Source organism: Eumetopias jubatus, unplaced genomic scaffold, assembly GCF_037043125.1.
Source record: "Eumetopias jubatus isolate StellerSeaLion01/CBP00866 unplaced genomic scaffold, mEumJub1_p1.0 scaffold_2, whole genome shotgun sequence".
NCBI classification, from domain to species: Eukaryota; Metazoa; Chordata; class Mammalia; order Carnivora; family Otariidae; genus Eumetopias; species Eumetopias jubatus.
Genome location: NW_028274808.1, coordinates 200,346,222 through 200,364,856, shown reverse-complemented (window position 1 = coordinate 200,364,856; position 18,635 = coordinate 200,346,222). Strand labels below are relative to the sequence as shown.

The 18,635-nt window shown below is 50.3% G+C and overlaps 1 protein-coding gene across 2 annotated transcripts in view; it reads left to right on the top strand.

Moving 5' to 3' along the window:
• The window catches only part of HTT (huntingtin), a 133,128-nt gene that overhangs the window by 91,994 nt on the left and 22,499 nt on the right, over nucleotides 1-18,635 (top strand). For both annotated transcript variants that reach the window (XM_088021246.1, XM_028087305.2), the window contains 9 exons: nucleotides 4,226-4,433; nucleotides 10,170-10,308; nucleotides 11,805-11,984; nucleotides 12,122-12,298; nucleotides 12,591-12,667; nucleotides 13,888-14,026; nucleotides 15,040-15,162; nucleotides 16,800-17,013; nucleotides 17,399-17,544. In XM_088021246.1, the coding sequence (XP_087877372.1) occupies nucleotides 4,226-4,433; nucleotides 10,170-10,308; nucleotides 11,805-11,984; nucleotides 12,122-12,298; nucleotides 12,591-12,667; nucleotides 13,888-14,026; nucleotides 15,040-15,162; nucleotides 16,800-17,013; nucleotides 17,399-17,544 (1,403 nt within the window). The remainder of the gene's footprint in view (nucleotides 1-4,225; nucleotides 4,434-10,169; nucleotides 10,309-11,804; nucleotides 11,985-12,121; nucleotides 12,299-12,590; nucleotides 12,668-13,887; nucleotides 14,027-15,039; nucleotides 15,163-16,799; nucleotides 17,014-17,398; nucleotides 17,545-18,635) is intronic.

The following is an 18,635-nucleotide window of genomic DNA, read 5'->3' as shown; positions in this document are numbered from 1 at the left end:
GTGTTCCCATGTTTCAGCTCTGATTTCTATGTTGGCTCTGTTCTCTGGTGGGCTTCTTCCCCATGGCAGGAAGGATGACCCCTGGCCACCACTGGTCTCAGCCCCGGCGTGAGTCCTGCCCTGGGTGCTCTGGCCATTCATTGAGAGGGAGCGAGGGCTACTTCCTCACAGTAAGACAAGAGGAGCAGATGAATAATAGATGGTCTGCTACAGGTGATAGAAGTATGTCGAGTCGAATTTTGGAGGTAACCGTCAGAACTAGAAACAAGACAACTGTTGCCTGAAGAGGGATGGGGCAGGGCATTTGTAAAATCAGAAGCCTCTCTCTATTACTGGATTTTTAAGTTGTGTACATACTACTTTCATACAAACTAAAACATGCACATGCACCACACACATATGGACCCTCAGAGCAGTAGATAACTCATTTTCGGCCCCTCTTCACTTGGCAAAGATGCACCAGGTCAGTCCGCCCCAGGCTGCGCTCCGGTGCCATGGTGGTCAGGAAGGCTGGTTTGGCTCTTGCCTTCGTGCGGCTTGCAGTCCAGTGGGGAGGGTGGTACACAGGCAGGGAATCGGGAGTCTGGATGTTTCCTGTGAAGGAAGCAAGCAGAGCAGCGATAGGCAGAAGAGGGGCGGGGAGGGAGGGCAGGGCCCCCGAGAGGCCATGTTAAGCTAAGGCCCAAAGGCAAGACGTTGCTGTGCTCTGGCCAGACGGCCGCGGAGAGCACATCGGCAAGGCTCAGAAGGCGACCGGGGAGGCGGGCAGGGGTGGGGGTCGTGGAGAAGGGGGTGTCTTCGTGGCTGCTTCATTTAATTGCTGTTGCCCTTGGACAGGGGCATGGCCAGAATTTAATTATCAAGTGGACTCGAGAGTTTTAAGCCCTCTTCATTATTAACATTGAAAGAATTTTTGTTTTGAAGAACTTCTGATTTATGCTTCACTGACGCACATAATAAGTTTAAAGTTGAGAAAAGAATTAAGCTACGTGAGTAATAAGGTCATTTGTAATATGTCGGTCGTTCTGATACTTGGCCATTGATTGGTTTGCATCTGATACCAGAAGGACACCCATTCATCTCTAAGGGCTGCTTGCTTCCCTCTTTGGACAAGAGTGACCTTTTGCGCGTCATGTGGAGTTCTCTGCCCTTCCAGGTGTATCCTGACTCACCACCCTCACTTCCTCCTGTTCCTTGTCTCAAAAATCAGGGGAGGTATTGTGTAGTCTACGGCAGCACTGTCCACGACAGCCTCCTGCATTGGGGAGCATTCTGTGTCTGCAGTGGTTCAGTTGCCTCCAGCCACATGTGGCTTTTGGGCACTTGGAATGTGGCTGGTGTGGATTAAGGAGCTACTTTTTAATTTTATTTAATTTTAATCGACTTAAATTTGAATGGCCCCAGGTGGCTAGTGGCTGCTGTATCAGGACAGGATGTGAGGGGCAGTGTGTTCTACCAGAGGGCTCCGGCCTTGGTGCTGGGCACACAGGCTTTGCTGCGGTGTCTTTGCATGCTGTCATTTGGTTCAATATTTGCAAATAAAGTGTGTGTTTCCAAGTGTCTTTCTCCATGTGGTTTATTTTGACTGCATTTCTTCTAAAGATACTAGGGGGCAGAATTACCGTGTTTGATTTTGAGACAGAGTTTAAGTAAATCATCTTGTACTTTTATATAAATGAGGTGCATTTAGCATATAAAGCATTTTTATTTATGCTTTGCTTAAACAAAGGCAGTGAATTCTAGCCCTCCACTGAAAATTGAGACCTTCGAAAACGGTTCTTCCTGCAGCAAGAAGTTTGAGCTTGGTTCAGATTCACACTTGGGCAAAGACAAGGATGGCCACGCTGCTGGGAATCCAGGTGTTCACTGTGGGGTGCTCACTGTGGTACACCCCCTCAGTCCTTAGAGCAGCTCTGTGAAATAGTCACCCTTTCTGCTGAAGAGAGAGTTCAGGCTCCAGAAGGTCCTATGGTAAAACAGGGATTGAAAACCCAACCATTTTATCTTGCCCTCTGTTCATTCTTACACACCACGCTGCTGCTCGGTTGCCAATGGTACATGCAGTAGCTCACATTTGCAGGGCACTTCCTGCAGCCCCGGAGAGTCCAGTAACATGGGGCTGCTGCCTCCAGCCCTGCTTCCAGCACTCCTGGCCACATGTCTCTTTCAGCTCTGGGAGGGCAGGACAAGGGGAGCCTTCCTGGCTCAGGTGCTTGTCTGTGCTTTGTCACTGTCACTTGGCCTCGGGGCCCTGTCCCTTCTCCCAGGTCTCAACTCTTGGGGCTTCCCTTGCCTCCCAGTCACATCAGACATTGGGCTTCTTTCTGTCTCAGCCAGTGGTCGCTGCTCAGGAGACAGGGAAGGGAGACCCCGCCCAGTGCCTCATCCTGTCCGGGCCCAGTACCCGCGCTCCCCACGTGTTAGTTAAGGTCACGTAGCTACTGTAACAAAGAACAGCAGCATTTTGGTGGCTTGCCACAGTAGAGGGCTGTTCTTGTTTCTGTGCCCATGCGGGAGGGTGTTCCTGGTCCCTGCTGGCTCTCCTGCATGTGGAGATTCGAGCCCAGGCCTCTCTTCTTCCTGGGGCTTAGCTGTCCGGGGCATCAGCACCCTGGCCTCGCTGGTTGAGGAGGACAGGAAAGGTAGAAGAGGCTTTGTTGCCTTGGACTGAACGTGACCTATATCCCCTTTGCATGCATTTCTTTGGTGTACCTCTTAGCAGCCCCCACCCCATACAGGGGCTCGTTCACCCTGGTGGGTGACTGCTTCCCAGCAACAGACTGTTGGGCAGGACAGACCCTGGGGGCAGAGTCGTAGGGATGACAGCCAGGAGGTTCCAGGTGATGGACAGCAGAGGCAGGCGTCATGGCAGGACCAGCAGTGCCGTCAGCCTTCTACCAAGGGCAGTGGGCGGGCCAGGGGGCTTTCTAGAGCTTTCACCAGTGCATGTGCGTCCCCACCACTCCCATGCTGTGCACTTTCTCCATTGAGTATTCTTGGTCCTGGTTGCAATGCTTGATCTCTGTTCTTTCTCTCCTGCTGTCTCTCTCTCTGACTCTCCCCCTCTGCCTTTCTCCCTTTCTCTGTTTCTGTCCCTCTCCTCTCACTCAGTAGGGTTGTCCTCTTTGTGACCTGCCCCTGGTTATTGCTGCAGAGACGATCGACAATGCCTCCAGAGTCTGGGTCACCCAACTGATGTGGCTGCCTTGGGCTCTCATGTCCATTCTCCTTCTAGTGTGTGACTTGGTGTCTTGCCCACACCTGACGATTGAACTCGTCACCTGGCATAGCTGCTTGATTCTGGCTTTTTCTTGCCAACATGCTCCACACCATCGTGGGAGGTGTTCAAACCCCAGCGTCACTGTGGACTCCTCCCTGCCCCAGTGAACCGTCTGACTTCTTCTCTGCTCATGGCTCCTCCAGAGGCCATGCGGCCTTTCCTAGCAGCCCTCTGGCAGCAGCCCCGGTTGGTGGTCCTTTGCTCTGCCCAGTGCCATACTGAGCCCTTCACTCAGGTTTTACTCTTTGATCCTATTACAGCCGTGTGAGCTGCTACTACTCTTAATTCCATTTTGCAATGAGAAAACTGAGACCCTGGGTAATGTACAGCGAGGGCCAAGTAAATGGTAGAGCCACAGCTCCGACCATGGCTTCCTGTCCTCTGTTGAGTAAAACCCCATATCTGTAGTCTGTCATTCCCTCTCTTCTGTGGCCTGGCTCCCCATTCCTCCACAGCAGCACCTGCCTCTTCCCTCAGGTCCACTGGCCCCACAGAGAGCCCACACAGTAATGCAGGGCACAGAGGACCGGGCCCAGCTCATGCCCTCTTCCTCTGGGCACTTGCTGTGGCCCACGAGGAAGTGTCTGTTGTGGCAGGAGTAGGGTGTGGTGAGGGTCCGACCACACCTGCTAGAGCAGACTCGGCCCCACGGCCCGACCCTGTGGAGGCCTCGCTGTCCCAGGGGTGCCGAGTGCAGGCCACCTGCCGTTCCGTGGAGCTGGGTCGCCTGTCACACGCAGGCGTGGCTCTTGGCGCGGAGCTCCTGGACAGCTTGCTCACGGCAGTGGGGAGAAGGCCCAGGAGAGTAAGAGTGTTAGCGTCTGGTCTCTGAATGTGTGGGTCTGGGAAAGAGCTGAGGGTGTGTCTTTTTGTGGAAGGCCTTCCTGCGGCCACAACGAGCAGCCCGACGTTTGCCTCTCAGTTGTACTTTTGGTTGGTTTCTAGGAACGTTCCGGAGAATCACAGCAGCTGCCTCGAGGCTCTTCGCGGCGGACCGCGCCGATGGCACTTTCTACGGCCTGGAGAGGCTGAATGCGCGCGTGCGCACCATGCTGCCCACGCACCCGGCGCTCGTGCTGCTCTGGTGCCAGATCCTGCTGCTCGTCAGCCACACTGACTACCGCTGGTGGGCAGAGGTGCAGCAGACCCCCAGGTACGTCCGCCCGGCGCCCCGGGCGGCCTGCTCGCACGCTGGCCCTCGGGCCGCTCGACGTTTGGCCGTTTCCATGAGGCTTCATACGCATTGTGCTGCAGGCGAGCCTTCCTCTTGTGGACGCTGTGCTGCAGGGAAAATGTGCTCAGACCGAAGGCGTTCAGAGTAGCCGCTGCTTTCCAAGTGTGGTTTCTTTGACACGGTTCCTCTTGAGGGTCATTCTTGTCATGTTGTGTCCCTCCTGCTGGGCTCTCATCCTTAAATTGCTTCCAGAGCCAAACATGTTGCAATGTCTTAACTTCGTTATAAGTTAAATGTGGTTCTGGTTATTCTTAGATAATGAAGTAATTACTGAGCAACATTTCAAAACTGCTTGGAAATACCCTATTTTTTGTCATTCACAAAGACTTATTAAGTATCTGATTGGGGGTGACCCCCTTTTTGCAAAGAAGTTTTCAGGGTTAAGCCTTGATTTCTGGGCACTGTCCTGCTCAGACATTTGTACACATGTGGTAATAGAAGCTTTGCCGCCCATCTACCCATAGAGCTGAGTCCTCAGTGCAGAGTTTCTGGAAGGCTTGAGGGCCCATGGTGAGGAGAGAAAGCAAGGGCTGCAGGGCGGAGGTCAGCTCCTCTCTGCTCAGTGTGGCAAGGCTGAGCTGTGTGAGGCCTGGGGTCCTAGTTGGGCCACTCCATTGCATTCAGCTGGAAAATCCAGTGTCAGTAGGCATCTTTCAGTGTCTGTTCTGCGCTATATGCTGTGGGATATGCAAAGAAAAATAATATGCATTTTCTGCCCTCCACATGCTTACATTTAGTCGGGACAGACAGACCGGTGAAAACATTGGAAATGCTTCAAGAACATGACCTGCTGTAAGAGTCAGGAACAGAAAATGATTGTCTGCTTCAGTGCTTCTTCGGTGTACATATAAATCCACCGGCGAGCTTATTAAAATCAGGTTCTTGTTCAGCAGATCACTGGGGAGGCCTGGGGCTCTGCTTTTCTGCCAGGCTCCTGGGTGGTGCCGATTCTCTTGTCCACGGAACACACTCCAGGCCAGGCCCTGAGTCCTTGAGGAGTGTGCCTCAGAGCCACCAGGGGGCTTGTTCCAGGGACCAGGACTGTGACCCAGCCCACCACCAGCCTTGGCAGCTGGGTACCTTAGGAATTAGGATCCTGGGCTCTTGTGTTCTCAGAGTCTCCCCAGGAAACTCCCATGGGCACCCAAGATTGAGTTGTGCTGGGCAAGGCTTGGTGGGGTGGGGCCTGAGTTAGCTGCTGGTGCTAGCAGGTATGTGTAGGTGGCCAGAAGGTGGGAAATTGTCCATTACCCCAGTGGGTATGTGAGCCAGCGAGTTTCCTCCCCCTTCCTCCTCCCTTCTACCTCTCCCACCTCCTTTTGATGGCTGGTGGGTGGTGAGGGCAGAGGGACCTAGAGTGGGTTCAAGAGGAAGTGGGAGGGCGGACCCCACCCAAATGGAAGGGCCTTCCACAGATCTGGGGGATAAAACATCCAGAAAGAACACTATTGAGCTAATGGGGGGAATTTGAATGTGAGTTCTAGGGGACCTGTTGTTTTGTGGTGATGAAGTTCTCAGGGGACCCCTGCTGAACTACTTAGGGGCAAGTGTCTTCACCTGCGAGTACTCTCAGGTGGTACAGGCCAAAAAGTGTGCGTGCATAGAGTGCATATGTGTGTGTGCGCAGAGTGTGTCTTTATGTGTAGAGTATGTGTGTATGTGTGAGTGCACGTGTGTGTAGAGTATATGCGTAGGTGTGAGTGCACGTGTGCGCGTGTATAGTGTGTGCGTGTGGAGTATGCATATGTGAGTGCGCGTGTGTGGAGCATGTGCGTACGTGAGTGCACGTGTGTGCGTGTAGAGTATGCATATGAGTGCACGTGTGTAGAGTATGTGCATGCACGTGTGTGTGGAGTATGTGCGTACGTGTGAGTGCGTGTGTGGAGCATGCATACGTGTGACTGCACGTGTGTGTAGAGTATGCGTACGTGTAAGTGTGCGTGTGTGAAGTATGCATACGTGTGACTGCATGTGTGTAGAGTATGTGTACGTGTGTGGAGTATGCGTACGTGAGTGCACGTGTGTGTGGAGTATGCGTACGTGTGAGCGCGCGTGTGTGGAGTGCGCATGTGCATGTGTATAGTGTGTGCGTATGTGGAGTATGCATACGCATGACTGTAGAGTATGCGTACGTGTGAGTGCACGCGTGTGTGGAGTATGCGTACGTGTGAGTGCGCATGTGTGTGGAGTATGCACATACGTGTGAGCGCGTGTGTGGAGTATGCATACGTGTGAGTGCACGTGTGTGTAGAGTATGAGTGCGTCTGTAGAGTATGCATACGTGTGAGTGTGCACGTGTGTGAAGTGTGTGTACGTGAGTGCGCGCGTGTGTGGAGTATGTGTACATGTGAGTGTGTGTGGAGTACACGTGTGTGTATAGTGTGTGCATGTGGTGTGCGTGTACATGTGAGCGTATGTGTGCATAGTGTACATGTGTGTGCACACAAAGGTGGCAGCATATTAGTGGTTGAATCTAGGTGAAGAGGGTTTATCCACTGAATTAATCTTTCAGCTTTTCTATTGGTTTGAAAGTTTTCAAAGTAAAAGTTAAGAAAAAAAGATCACGGAAGTGGGGACATTTTGGACCACGGAGCTCTGGACAATTCACAGGAGGAGGTTTGCTCCAGAAGGGAGGAGATGTGGGAAATGGGGTCACGAGTTCCTCACCAACACTCGATGTCACAGGGGCTTTCCCTTCTTGCCCTTGTAGTGGATGCAGGGCAATGCTTCTTGTGGTTTTCACTTGCACTTCGCTGATGCGCTGATAACATGATAACATAAAGGTAATCATGTTTTCATGTGCTTATTGGCCATTTGTGTATCTTCTGTTGTAAAGTATGTATTCAATATTTGTTGGTTTTTTGAAATTTGGCTATTGTCTTGTTATTGAGTTGTAAATTTTTTATATATTCTGGATCTAAGTAAATGTTTTCTCTCCATCTGTGGTTTGCCATTTTATTTTTTTAATGGTTTCTTGGGAAGAGCACAATTTTTAAATTTTTATGAAATAAAGTGTGTCAGTTTTTCTGTTCCATTCTTTTTCTCTTCAATCCAAGAAATGTTTGCCTACCCCAGGATCATGATTTTCTTCTATGGTTTCTTCTGGCACTTGCGTAGCTTTAGTGTTTACCATTCTGAGTTAATTTTTGTGTATGACAAAGCGTGAGGGTGAAGAGTCTGTCCCCCACCCCCCGAAGGGCGGTTCTTTCAGTGTATTTTGTGAAGAAGACCGTGCTTTCTCTCTTGAATTCCCTTGGCACTTTTCTCAGAGCACAGTGCGGCTCAGACGTGCGGACCTTGTGGACTCTGCTCACGCCCCTGATCGGCGCCTCCACCATCACGGCAGCACCCACACCACTGCCACCACGTCATCGCCTCGGCTGCCGTGCCGGTTCCCCCGCTCTTCTTTACTTCCAGAATGGTTTTGGCTCCTGTAGGTTCTTTGTGTGTCCACGTTTATGTTTTAGAATCAGGTTGTGTCTACAAACGAGCTCGCTGGCCTCTTGACTGAGCTTGCCGCCGGTCCGGGATTGAGGGAGCACTGGCATCCAGTGTCCAGTCTTTCAGTCTTCGAACATAGTCTCTCTCCGGGTATTTTGGTCTCTACTTTGCCACAACAGTATCTCATAGTGTGCAAGCATTCTTCGTATCTTACACATTTCATGTTTCGGAATGCTGTTTTAAATGGTAGGTGGAAAAGTGTTTTGTTTCCCATGGTGTGCTGTTGGTTTATAGACGTGCATTTGGTTTTGTGTACTGACCTCACATCCTGAGACCCGGCCCAGCTCACGCAGCAGCCCCAGGAGGCTTTTCGTGGGCTCTGGAGGGTTCCCTGTGAACACATGCGTATCATCCACAGGTCAAGACTTTCCCCTTCTTTCCTCCCCACCGGTATTCCTCTTGTTCTCTTCTCTGCCTCAGGACACTGACCAGGCCCTCCAGACAGGGCTGGACTCCATTTTTCTCTATTTGTAGATTCAGTAGATAGACGCAGCTCTGCACCACGGTAACCTCCCCAGCTTGCGCAGGTAGGGCTCTCGGGCAAGCAGAGAAGCTGTACTCTGGCCGCATGGCCCCAGGAAGCACCTGCGGCTGCCACAGCAGGGTTTGCTCCTGTCTGCTGCTTGCTTGGGGTGGCTCTATCTTCACTGATTTGTTTCCAGTCTGCCTGGCCTTCTGGTGGCCCCTTTCGGTCTTGCACGTGCCATGGCACTGGGGCTGTGGTGTGGCCACGCGTCAGTTCTGAGGCCTGGATTCGGGGCATTCGTTCACCATCAGTATCTAGCTGCATCTGTCCTGAGGTCTCTTTGCCCACTACATGCTGGGGCTCAGTTTGGATTGACATGGGTTGACATTCAAATCCTGCCGCTAGATTTGAATTGCAAGTTCTGCCCCCTCTCCTGCAGAGGCTCCCCTGTAGCTGTACCATCGTGAAATGCAGGGCTGGCAGGAAGGCTGAAGAGAGGAGGTGTTTCTGTTGGTTGGTTTTTCATTGACCTAGGACTTACACTACAGGGAAACGTACTCTTTTGTACCAAATATTGTCAGGTGAACACTGCCACAGTTACAATACAGGACGGTTCCATGACTTCAGAAGGTCTCCTGTGTCCTCTGTGGCCACCCCCTTCCCCAGCCACTGGTCCGTGCGCCGTCCCTGTGTTCAGCCTGTTGCACAGTACGCCCTATGGATGAGTCATACGGGTCTGTAGCCTTTTGAGTCTGGCTTCGTCAGCGCAGGATATTTAAACCTCATTTATGGCCTTGCACAGATCAGTGGTTTGTTCTTTGGACTGGCGAGTCGTATTCTGTCATATGGATAACAGTGCGGGTGCGTCCATTCACCAGGTGAGAAAAGGGACATTGCAGTTGGAACATTTTTTTTTAATCTGTAGACTATTTTATACCAATTCTCTTGTAAATCCCGAGGTGTTGTAGGAAAAGTTGAGACATTTCAGAATATTCTTGCCTCCTTGTGACCTCTGTCCCTAGTAAGCCTTAGCAGAGACGCACAGGCTCTTTGTTGCCGAGGGACGGGTATTGTCCTCAGACTCTTCTGTCAGGGGCCGTTCACAGGTGTGGCGACACCTGTTGGAGGACTTGTGACCGCTTCAAGGGTCCCCGAGGGTGTAACCCGTCGACTGAGAAGTGAAGGAACCTTCACGAGCCGGGAATGAGTTTTGCAGCCATACTTTCAGACAGGGCTTTCGTGGCAGCACATACCAGGGGGCAGGTGAGGGTGGCAACATTTCTCCAGCAATGGTGCAGTGAAATCTGACTGCATACAGGCTTTCCCCGGCGGTGGGCAGCGTTCTGCAAACCCACACTGGGAATCCTGAATGCAGTTGCTGTGTTTTCCGGCGCAGTTGGTGAGAGCCCGGTGCCTGAGTGCCGATCAAAGGTGCGGCTTCATGGCAGATTCTGCCTTAAGTCGAGCATTTGACTGTTTGCCGGTGAGATCTCTGTGTTCTTCTGATGCCCATACTTGCTTTGCCCCAGCTCAGAGGTAGGTTGCTGAGAGTGTGAGTCACATACCTGTTGCCGCAGTGCAGTCCGTCTGCTCTAGCCCAGGAACTGAGCTTCTAGTTGTCTTCAGCTTTGGAGATAAGCTCGCTCTTGGCCTGGGAATGTTGTCAGTGCGTCTCTTGCTCCCTCCAGGAGACGCAGTCTGTCCAGTACGAAGTCACTCAGCCCCCAGGTGCCTGGAGAGGAGGACCCTGATGCAGCCTGCAGGCTTGGGGTGTGCAACAGAGAAATAGTGCGAAGGGGAGCGCTCATTCTCTTCTGCGATTATGTCGTAAGTCCTGGCGGGGCAGGGGGGCCGGAGGGCACCGGTGTGCGTGATGCTCTGTAGACCGACCTCCTGCTGCCATTGGCACAGGGCTGTAGTGAGCGTTCCATCCTGCTCCGGCCGCTCACGGACGTGGAGGGCTGTCTGCAGAAGGCTTCACTCAGCTGTCGCCTCCTGGGCGAGCGTGACTTGGAGTGGAGTTCTGATTTAAATGCTGTTTACCATCTGTGCAGAGGACGTTGGTGTCCACTGTTGCATTTTAAATGACTTGTTGGAATGTCATCCATTTAAAAAAATAACTTTTGTAGTTTTTGACCATAAAACTAGCATCCCATGTTTAACACAGAAAATTGACAAAAACCAATAAAGAGAAGAAAATACAGTCTCCTTGTAATTGCATTACTCAGAAAACCTGTTGCGGCGTTTTGGCTGGGATTTGGTGCTTTTTCTCTACTGATAACAGCACGTGCGTTTCTTTGGCACAAACATGGCACCATATTCATACTATTTTCACACAGCAAAGTGTGTGATGTTCTCAGTTGGGAAAGGAAGGGGAGTCCTTCAAGCAACTGGTTGTTATCATACAGATTTTATGTTGCTGTTTTTTATTGATACTCATTTTTTGATTTACATGCTTTATGTTGAAATAGTTTTTCTATCTTGTTCTACTTTTGAGAAATGATTTAGTATAATTGTATAATGCTGTCTTTCACGGAAATTAAGAAAAATATTTTATAAGTTAGTACTATCAAATTATTCCACATGGAAAACATTAATCATTAACCAGATGTCAAAGAATTGATTTCATTTTACAATTTCTGCCTAGAAGGATTATGAGTTAGATGAAAAGGCAACACACATATTCAAAGATGGATATCTATTTCCTTATAAATCTTAAATTTCCCTCTTTAATATCCATTTGATTAGTGGAATCTATTCATATTTTGGATTCAGGAATTCTGTCAAAACTGTGGCAGTTACAGGGAACCCATTTTCTCCATTGACCTGTCACAGGACTGGTGAAGGAGAATTGGGGAGCACTCTTGGTAGGCCAGACCAAAGCCTGGACAGAGCAGGGTCTGCTGTGTGTCATCTGCTCTCGCTTCACAGGGGGGGGTCCTGTCACCTGAGGGCAGGGCAGTGCTGCCCCTGCCATTTCGCTGCCCGGGGGACACTGGTCCTTGGCAGGCACCCTGGGCCTTGCTCTGCTCCTCCTCTGGCCGTTGGCCAGTGTCCCTGGGAGCTGTGCTGGAGCATCACATTTTCCTGGCAGGCGGGATCTATTCTCTAGCAGCTTTGGCTACAGTGTAGGGTTGAAGGTGAGGGATCCTGTGAAGTGAGTTCCGACCCTGATGATTATTGGTGGTCAAACACTAGATAGTTTCAGTTAGGATTATAATTTGGAATTTGTCTTCCCCTTCCTACCTCTGGCCTTTTCTATGGCATCACGTCTGTTCTGTCCTTGTCGACTTGTGAATGAGTCTGTCACTCTTTCTCCTCAGTGTCAGAACCTACACGATTCAGAGCACCTAACGTGGCTCATTGTGAATCACATCCAGGACCTGATCAATCTGTCCCACGAGCCCCCCGTGCAGGATTTTATCAGTGCTGTTCATCGGAACTCCGCTGCCAGTGGCCTCTTCATCCAGGCGATTCAGTCTCGTTGTGAAAACCTTTCAACCGTAAGTCTCCCTGGTGCCACCTGTGGCCAGTCAGAGGTTTTTTTCCACCTTAAAAATGTACTATTGGAATTGGTAAACTGCTGACTTCCACTTGGCCAAACCTGTACTCTCATTGCTTTCCTTCTGCCCGTCGCCAGCCTACCACCCTGAAGAAGACGCTTCAGTGCTTAGAAGGGATCCACCTCAGCCAGTCGGGCGCCGTGTTAACACTGTATGTGGACAAGCTTTTGTGCACTCCGTTCCGTGTGCTGGCTCGCATGGTTGACACTCTAGCCTGTCGCCGGGTGGAAATGCTTCTGGCTGCAAATTTACAGGTACTAGAAAAACACTGATTGTAATTTTTACTGAGAACTTAGCAGGGCAGGCAAAACAGTTGCCTGGTTTTTTCTTCCACAGGCATATTCTTCACATGCCACTGCGAGAAACATTTATAAGATGTATGAGTTGGTCATTCCTTGTGTGCCTGATATGAGCGCTTCCTGTACGTTCTTCTCTGCCTTTGCTACAATAAAATGTACATGTCACTCTTTCCCTCCTAAACGAGTGCAAGGTGGTTTTGATTCGTTCCATGTTACACACTTGCTGATGTGCTGTTGTCTACTTCAGAGCAGCACGGCTCAGCTGCCAGTGGAGGAGCTCAGCAGGATCCAGGAATACCTTCAGAGCAGCGGCCTGGCTCACAGGTAATGCTACGACCAGGCGTTCCTTGCTTTGGATAGAAAGACTTAGATTTGTACGGGAACGAGCTCGGGATGAGAGATTAATGTGCTCTGTAGATGAGCTCACTGCGGAAAAGCCCTAATAGAAAGCCTTCCTAAATTAAACAAAATGTGCTCTCACTTTATAAAAAGTGAGATGAAGTGACAGCACCACCTGTACCGTAGTAATAGGGACATGCCTGCATCCTGTTGGCTGGTTGAGGCCCGTACGTGTCCAGATTGCCCTTGTCCACCCACCTGTGACACAGGAGAATGCAAGTTATCAGCTTGATCTTAGCCAAATCAAAGCATGTAGCCTAGCTGCTGCGTAAGACTGGGCAAATCTGAAAGACGTTACCTAGTTCTGGGCGTGCAAAAATTATATCTGCATCTTGTTAAAATGTGATTTCTTTCTAGTATTTGTCACCTCATTCTGCTGCATAATCTTTTAGAAGCCTTTATCAGAAATTATGACGTCTATTATCTGTTTCCACAAGTAAATAAAATACATTTTACCATTAATTTTCACCTTTTTCCCTCCACATGGGGGAAGATGTGTGTGTGCGTGCGCACATATGAGAGAGAGAGAGAGAACAGAGTAGAATCATCGCACTGTAGCTTGTTGCTGGTGTCCTTATTTGGGTAGGCGCCTAACCCAGTAGGCAGCACGTGGTTTGCATGATTTTTCAGTTTGCTGGGCCCAGTTATGTTGTGATTTGCATTATGAAGTTGTTGCTCTCATAGCAGATGGTAGAAGGTCAAACTATTTTTTTTTTTGACTCTAGACTTAGTATTCAGAGCAGATGAAGAAGATTATAAATATCTTGTGCCAGATGAGGTGCTTCCTCTATGAAGTGAACATAAATTGGTATAAATTGTATTGTGTTAGGAGAATCAATGGGAGATTTTGTGCACTTAGAATAGATCTATTTTGCATTTGTAAAGAATGCTTTTATTAGCTGTTAAACCATGTATTGCCTGTTATAATGTTTGAGTATAAATGAAATGTCTGCAAAACATTTGTGGGGCGTGAACTGTGGTTATTAAAAATGAGCTAGAGCCTGAATTTGCATCATGCCTTCTCTGAGTGTTGTTGAGGCAGCTCTGAAGAGAAAGTGTCAAGCACGTTGCATATCGCTTTAAGAGGCCACTGTCACTTCCTAACCTGGGAGACTGCTCTAACCCCACGTGTGGTCGGATTCCAGACACCAGAGGCTCTACTCCCTGCTGGACAGGCTTCGTCTCGCCACCGCACCCGGCTCACGTGGCCCTTCTCCTCCAGTCACGTCCCACCCGCTGGACGGGGATGGGCCCCTCGCACTGGAGACCGTGATTCCAGACAAAGTACGTGTCCAGCACGTATGCCTGTGGCACGTGGGGCCCACTCTTTTACATCTTCGGCAAATCTGGAACGTGCGGTGGGGCAGCTCAGGCAACAGGATGTCCTGGCACCTGGCGTGGCCCAGGGGCTCCCAGCCTGCCGTTCCTCACCAGCAGTGGGCAGGGTTTCATCACTGACAGGACGCCTGAGGCCCAGTCCAGGTCATGAGCAGGAAGTGTGGGGTGGGAAAGGAAATGCTGACTTGGGACACTCATGGCATCGGGAGAGGGGAAAGTAAAGGGAGCAGTGACCGTAGCCTGCATAGGCGGTCGTGCTCGCCTGCTTGGCCCGTCTGCCTCTCTTTAAACCCGCTGACCTCCTGTGTTGACTGCACCATCCCAAGGACCCTGGTACACGGTCACGACCCTTGCTACTCACACCTCAGAGCTAGGGACCGTTGGGGCCTTGGCAGATCGCAGATCCTTGGTACTCTGCTTTCCTGGAGGGAGGTCAGTGTAGACATGAGCTTGGATTTTGAAAACCCATCACCGGGGCACAGAATGGCAGAGCTCAGCCCTCTGCTGCCCCGGCCTTGGAGAGAGAGGAGCGCTGCAGACACCCCAGTGGAAGATGTTGGGAGCAGTGCCAGGCGAGGGGCGGACAGAGGGCAAGGGCACAGAGCAGAGGGCCAGAGAGCTGAATTAGGACACTTCTCCCCTCACCAGGGGAGGGGAGAAGCAGAGCCTGTCCCAGTGGGAACAGCAAGTCAAAGACACAGCCTTTGAAGCAGTTCCTATGGAAAAGGCCTGTGGTTTGGTGAGCAGCCACATGGGCAGCTAGAACCCAGCTAGAACCCAGCTAGATCCAATTTCACGGAAGCTGCATTCATAAGCCCCAGGAGGCCACTTGTCCTTTAATCTGGGGCCACGGGATGTGAGGGGCAGTGGGCAAAGAACAACACACGTTTAGTAGAGTTGAAGCCCCTTAAAAGCCATGCCCAATTTCATTGGGTTCTCTACCTTTTTCTTCTTCCCAGGACTGGTACCTACGTCTAGTCAAATCCCAGTGCTGGACTAGGTCGGATTCTGCGCTGCTGGAAGGGGCAGAACTGGTGAATCGGATTCCTCCCAGTGACATGAGTGCATTCATGATGAACTCGGTACGGCGGAGAGCAGAGGGGTGCTGGCAGGATGCGTGACTTGTTTTATCATCATGTGACCAACTTAGGACATGGGCCACTCACTTTCCTGCCTTAATGGTAGAACCTGTAATCCAGACAGGATGGAGCATGGGAGACTGTAGTCTAGATGGGGCAGGACGTGGGAAAACTGTAATCCAGATGGGACAGGATGTTATTTTAGCTACATTAGAATCCGAAAGGAGGTAAATTGTGTCTAATTCGACTTTCCATGCATTTGAAGAAAAGAGGTTCTCTTAGATTGCAGTCTGTTCTCACTGCGTGTCCTCATGGCCATGAGGAAAAGTATTAAAAAAAAAAAAAATGTTGTCATGGTAGATGGTTTAATGGACCCAAATGGTATTCTGGAAATTGATCTTTAATAAGACCCCTCCCCTTGTTTTATGTGGTGAGGTCCTCCTGCCCCCACTACTTATAGTGAGGTCCCCATACCCCTGCTTCATAGAGTGAGGTCTGCTCCCTGTTACATGTGTTGTATGTAATAGTCCATGATGTGTAGTTAGGCGTTCTCCTACCCCTGCCCCTACTAGATGTCATGAGGTCCCAGTCCCCACCCTTGATGTTGTGCAGGCATGCATGCTGGGAGGCTCCTGGGCAGGTCCTGTGGGGACTGGACCCTCTGGTCGTACCAGCCACAGCCTTATCAGGTTCCTTCTCAGACATCCTGGGACCATCAGCTAACTAAACCTCCAGGTGTTTTAATGCTGCCTCGATACGTACCACATGGGAATGAGGAGCAGCAGGGGCCTTGGTGGGGGGTGGGGGCAGAAAAGGATGGGCCAGGCGTGGATGAAGGGACTCGGGGCCGAGGCCACACAGCAGCATGCTCCCAAGTACTGATTCTTCATCAGTTTGACAGTGGGAGCTACATTGAAAAAACAGAATTGGCTCAAAATCAGCTTGCTGAAATCATTTTAAGCTCCATTCAGTGAAAGCTAATTTGCTGAATGATAAATTTGCTTAATGATCTATTTATCGAATTTTCCAAATTCAGTAGTTGGACTTTTAATAGCTTTAAATGTTCTGGCTGTAGCAGAAAGGTTCGGTTTTGGTTACTGATGATGACATATGCTTTTCTGAATGTTACCTGAATTCAGATAAATATTCTACCTGAAAATTGGCCCCAAAAAATCCTTCAGTGGTTTTTTAAAAGTTGGTAAAACCCAGTACATATTGATACACTGTCACAGGAATGCTGCTTTTCACCCACAGCTGTGGCCACTTTGATTTAATTCAGCTGCCTTTGAACATAACTTTCTCAAAGTTTGTGAATTTTGGTGTTTCACCAGATTGCTTGGGTGCCGTATATTTTTATCAGTTAAAAATTACGTATGTTCAATTTTTTATTTCAAACAAATCTGAATGCATAAAAAATTTAAAATCTTTAATACTAAAGTACCCCAAAGAGACCAGAAATACACTTCATGGAGCATATGGTATTTATTTTGGAAAGTAGAATATTCTTTAAAATATATTGTTAATAGTTTACTCATCTGTGCTTTCTCAGAAACGTTTGCATTATCCTTTTTTCTGTTGTGTTTCTCTTGCCTGGTTGAAAAGTGTGTAATTGTTGTCCAACCTTTAACGTCCTGATTCAGGAATTCAACTTAAGCCTGCTGGCCCCATGCTTGGGCCTGGGTGTGCGCGAAATCTCTGGAGGCCAGAGGAGCCCCCTTTTTGAGGCAGCCCGCCTGGCCACTCTGGACCGCGTGAGCGGCCTGGTCCGGCAGCTCCCTGCCACCCACCGCGTTCTCCAGCCGTTCCTGCCTGTGGAGCCCACCGCCTACTGGAACAAGTTGAATGATCTATTTGGTAGTTAAAATTAAAACTCCTTTTATTTTTAAAAAATGCTGCAGAGCCAATATCGTGCTTTGCACTGAGTAAAGATACAATAAATGCTGTTGACCTAATAAACCGAAAGCATGTGCAGAGATGACCGAGAGACGGTGCCAGGGACCCTAGCTCTGGATGTCTTTTGGCATGTTTGCCCCTTTGCCGTTCCTCGGCCTTGCCCTGGAGGAACACTAGGGTAGACCTCAGAGGGAGGCGTGTCCCGAGTCACGTGCACAGTTAGGTGTGTGTGCAAATGTGCTTCTGAGCTGAAGGTCCCTTTAGATTCTCAGAGAATGGGCTCGCTGCCTTTCAGAGGCCACGAAGCCCTGCTAGAGTTGCATTCACCCGTAGTCTTGTGTTTCAGGGGATGCTGTGTTGTACCGGTCCTTGACCACTCTGGCCCGGGCCCTAGCCCAGTACCTGCTGCTGTTCTCCAAACTGCCCAGCCATTTGCACCTCCCTCCTGAGAAGGAGAGGGACACTGTGAAATTTGTGGTCATGACCCTCGAGGTAAGAGGCAGCTCAGGAAGCCAGTGTTTCTGTGCCAAGGGACTGTCACTGGAGAAATAGGAAACCCAGGGGTTGTGCAGTTGGGCTTCCTCCTCTCCTCACCAGGACAGTAACGATGGGTGGTCAAGCACCACATCCATCCCCTACTCTGCTGAGCACATTCACACCCCTGACCGCACGGGTTCCTCACAGGTGCCTTGTGACGTTGGCCACATAGCACTTCCTGTCCCTGCTTCCCAGCTGGCCTAGGACCTGGGCTCCCACCATGGCGTCTCCCCCGCACGTGTCTGGGGCGAGGGCATGGGTCTTAGAGGAGCGTCTGGCAGGGAGGAGGCGGGGCAGGGGAGAAGCAGGGATGACTGGAGAGATGAGCAGAAACCTTTGAGGGATCTCTCAAACAGGGGAGGGAGTCCTGTGCTTATGTGTGGATCTCTTTCCTTGACTCTAAGATGCCTTTGATTTCAGGACAGACATCCATTAAATATGTTTTCTCTAAGGAAAAGGAAGCACTGCAAATGTAGAGTATATCCTAATTTTAGATAAAGAAAATAGTCTGGGAAAATTATTATGCTTTAAATAGAGTGAAAACCTGGATGTTTCAGCCATGGGAAATTAAACACTCTGTGTTAACACTTATAATCACCCCCAACATGTGTACACATTGTGGGTGCATGGGCTTTCCATACAACTTCTGGCAAATAGTCTAGCCTACATCCTTGCAGCCAGAGCCTGAGCTGTTTTTGTCAGCCTGAGCAGGACACGGCTGACTCAGCATCAGCTCCAGCCTACCAGCAGGGAGAGAGGTAGGTGTCAGGAGGGCACGGGACGAACAGGTACCTGCTGGAGCCGGGCCAAGTCAGATGGCTGCTCACGCCTGTCCTGCAGGTCTCCGTGTAGTGTGCAGGCTGGTAGGCTCGCGGATGGTTCCCGTGCAGAGTCCCTTGCCTGCTGTCTGCGGGGCGGGGTGGGTTCTGTTACTCTCATTTCACAGACGAGGAAGGCAGGGCTTGGAGATGTTTGTCTGGCTTGTCCGGGTTTCACCCACTACGAAGTAGCCCATTGGCATCTGAACCCAAGCCTGGCCGTCTCCA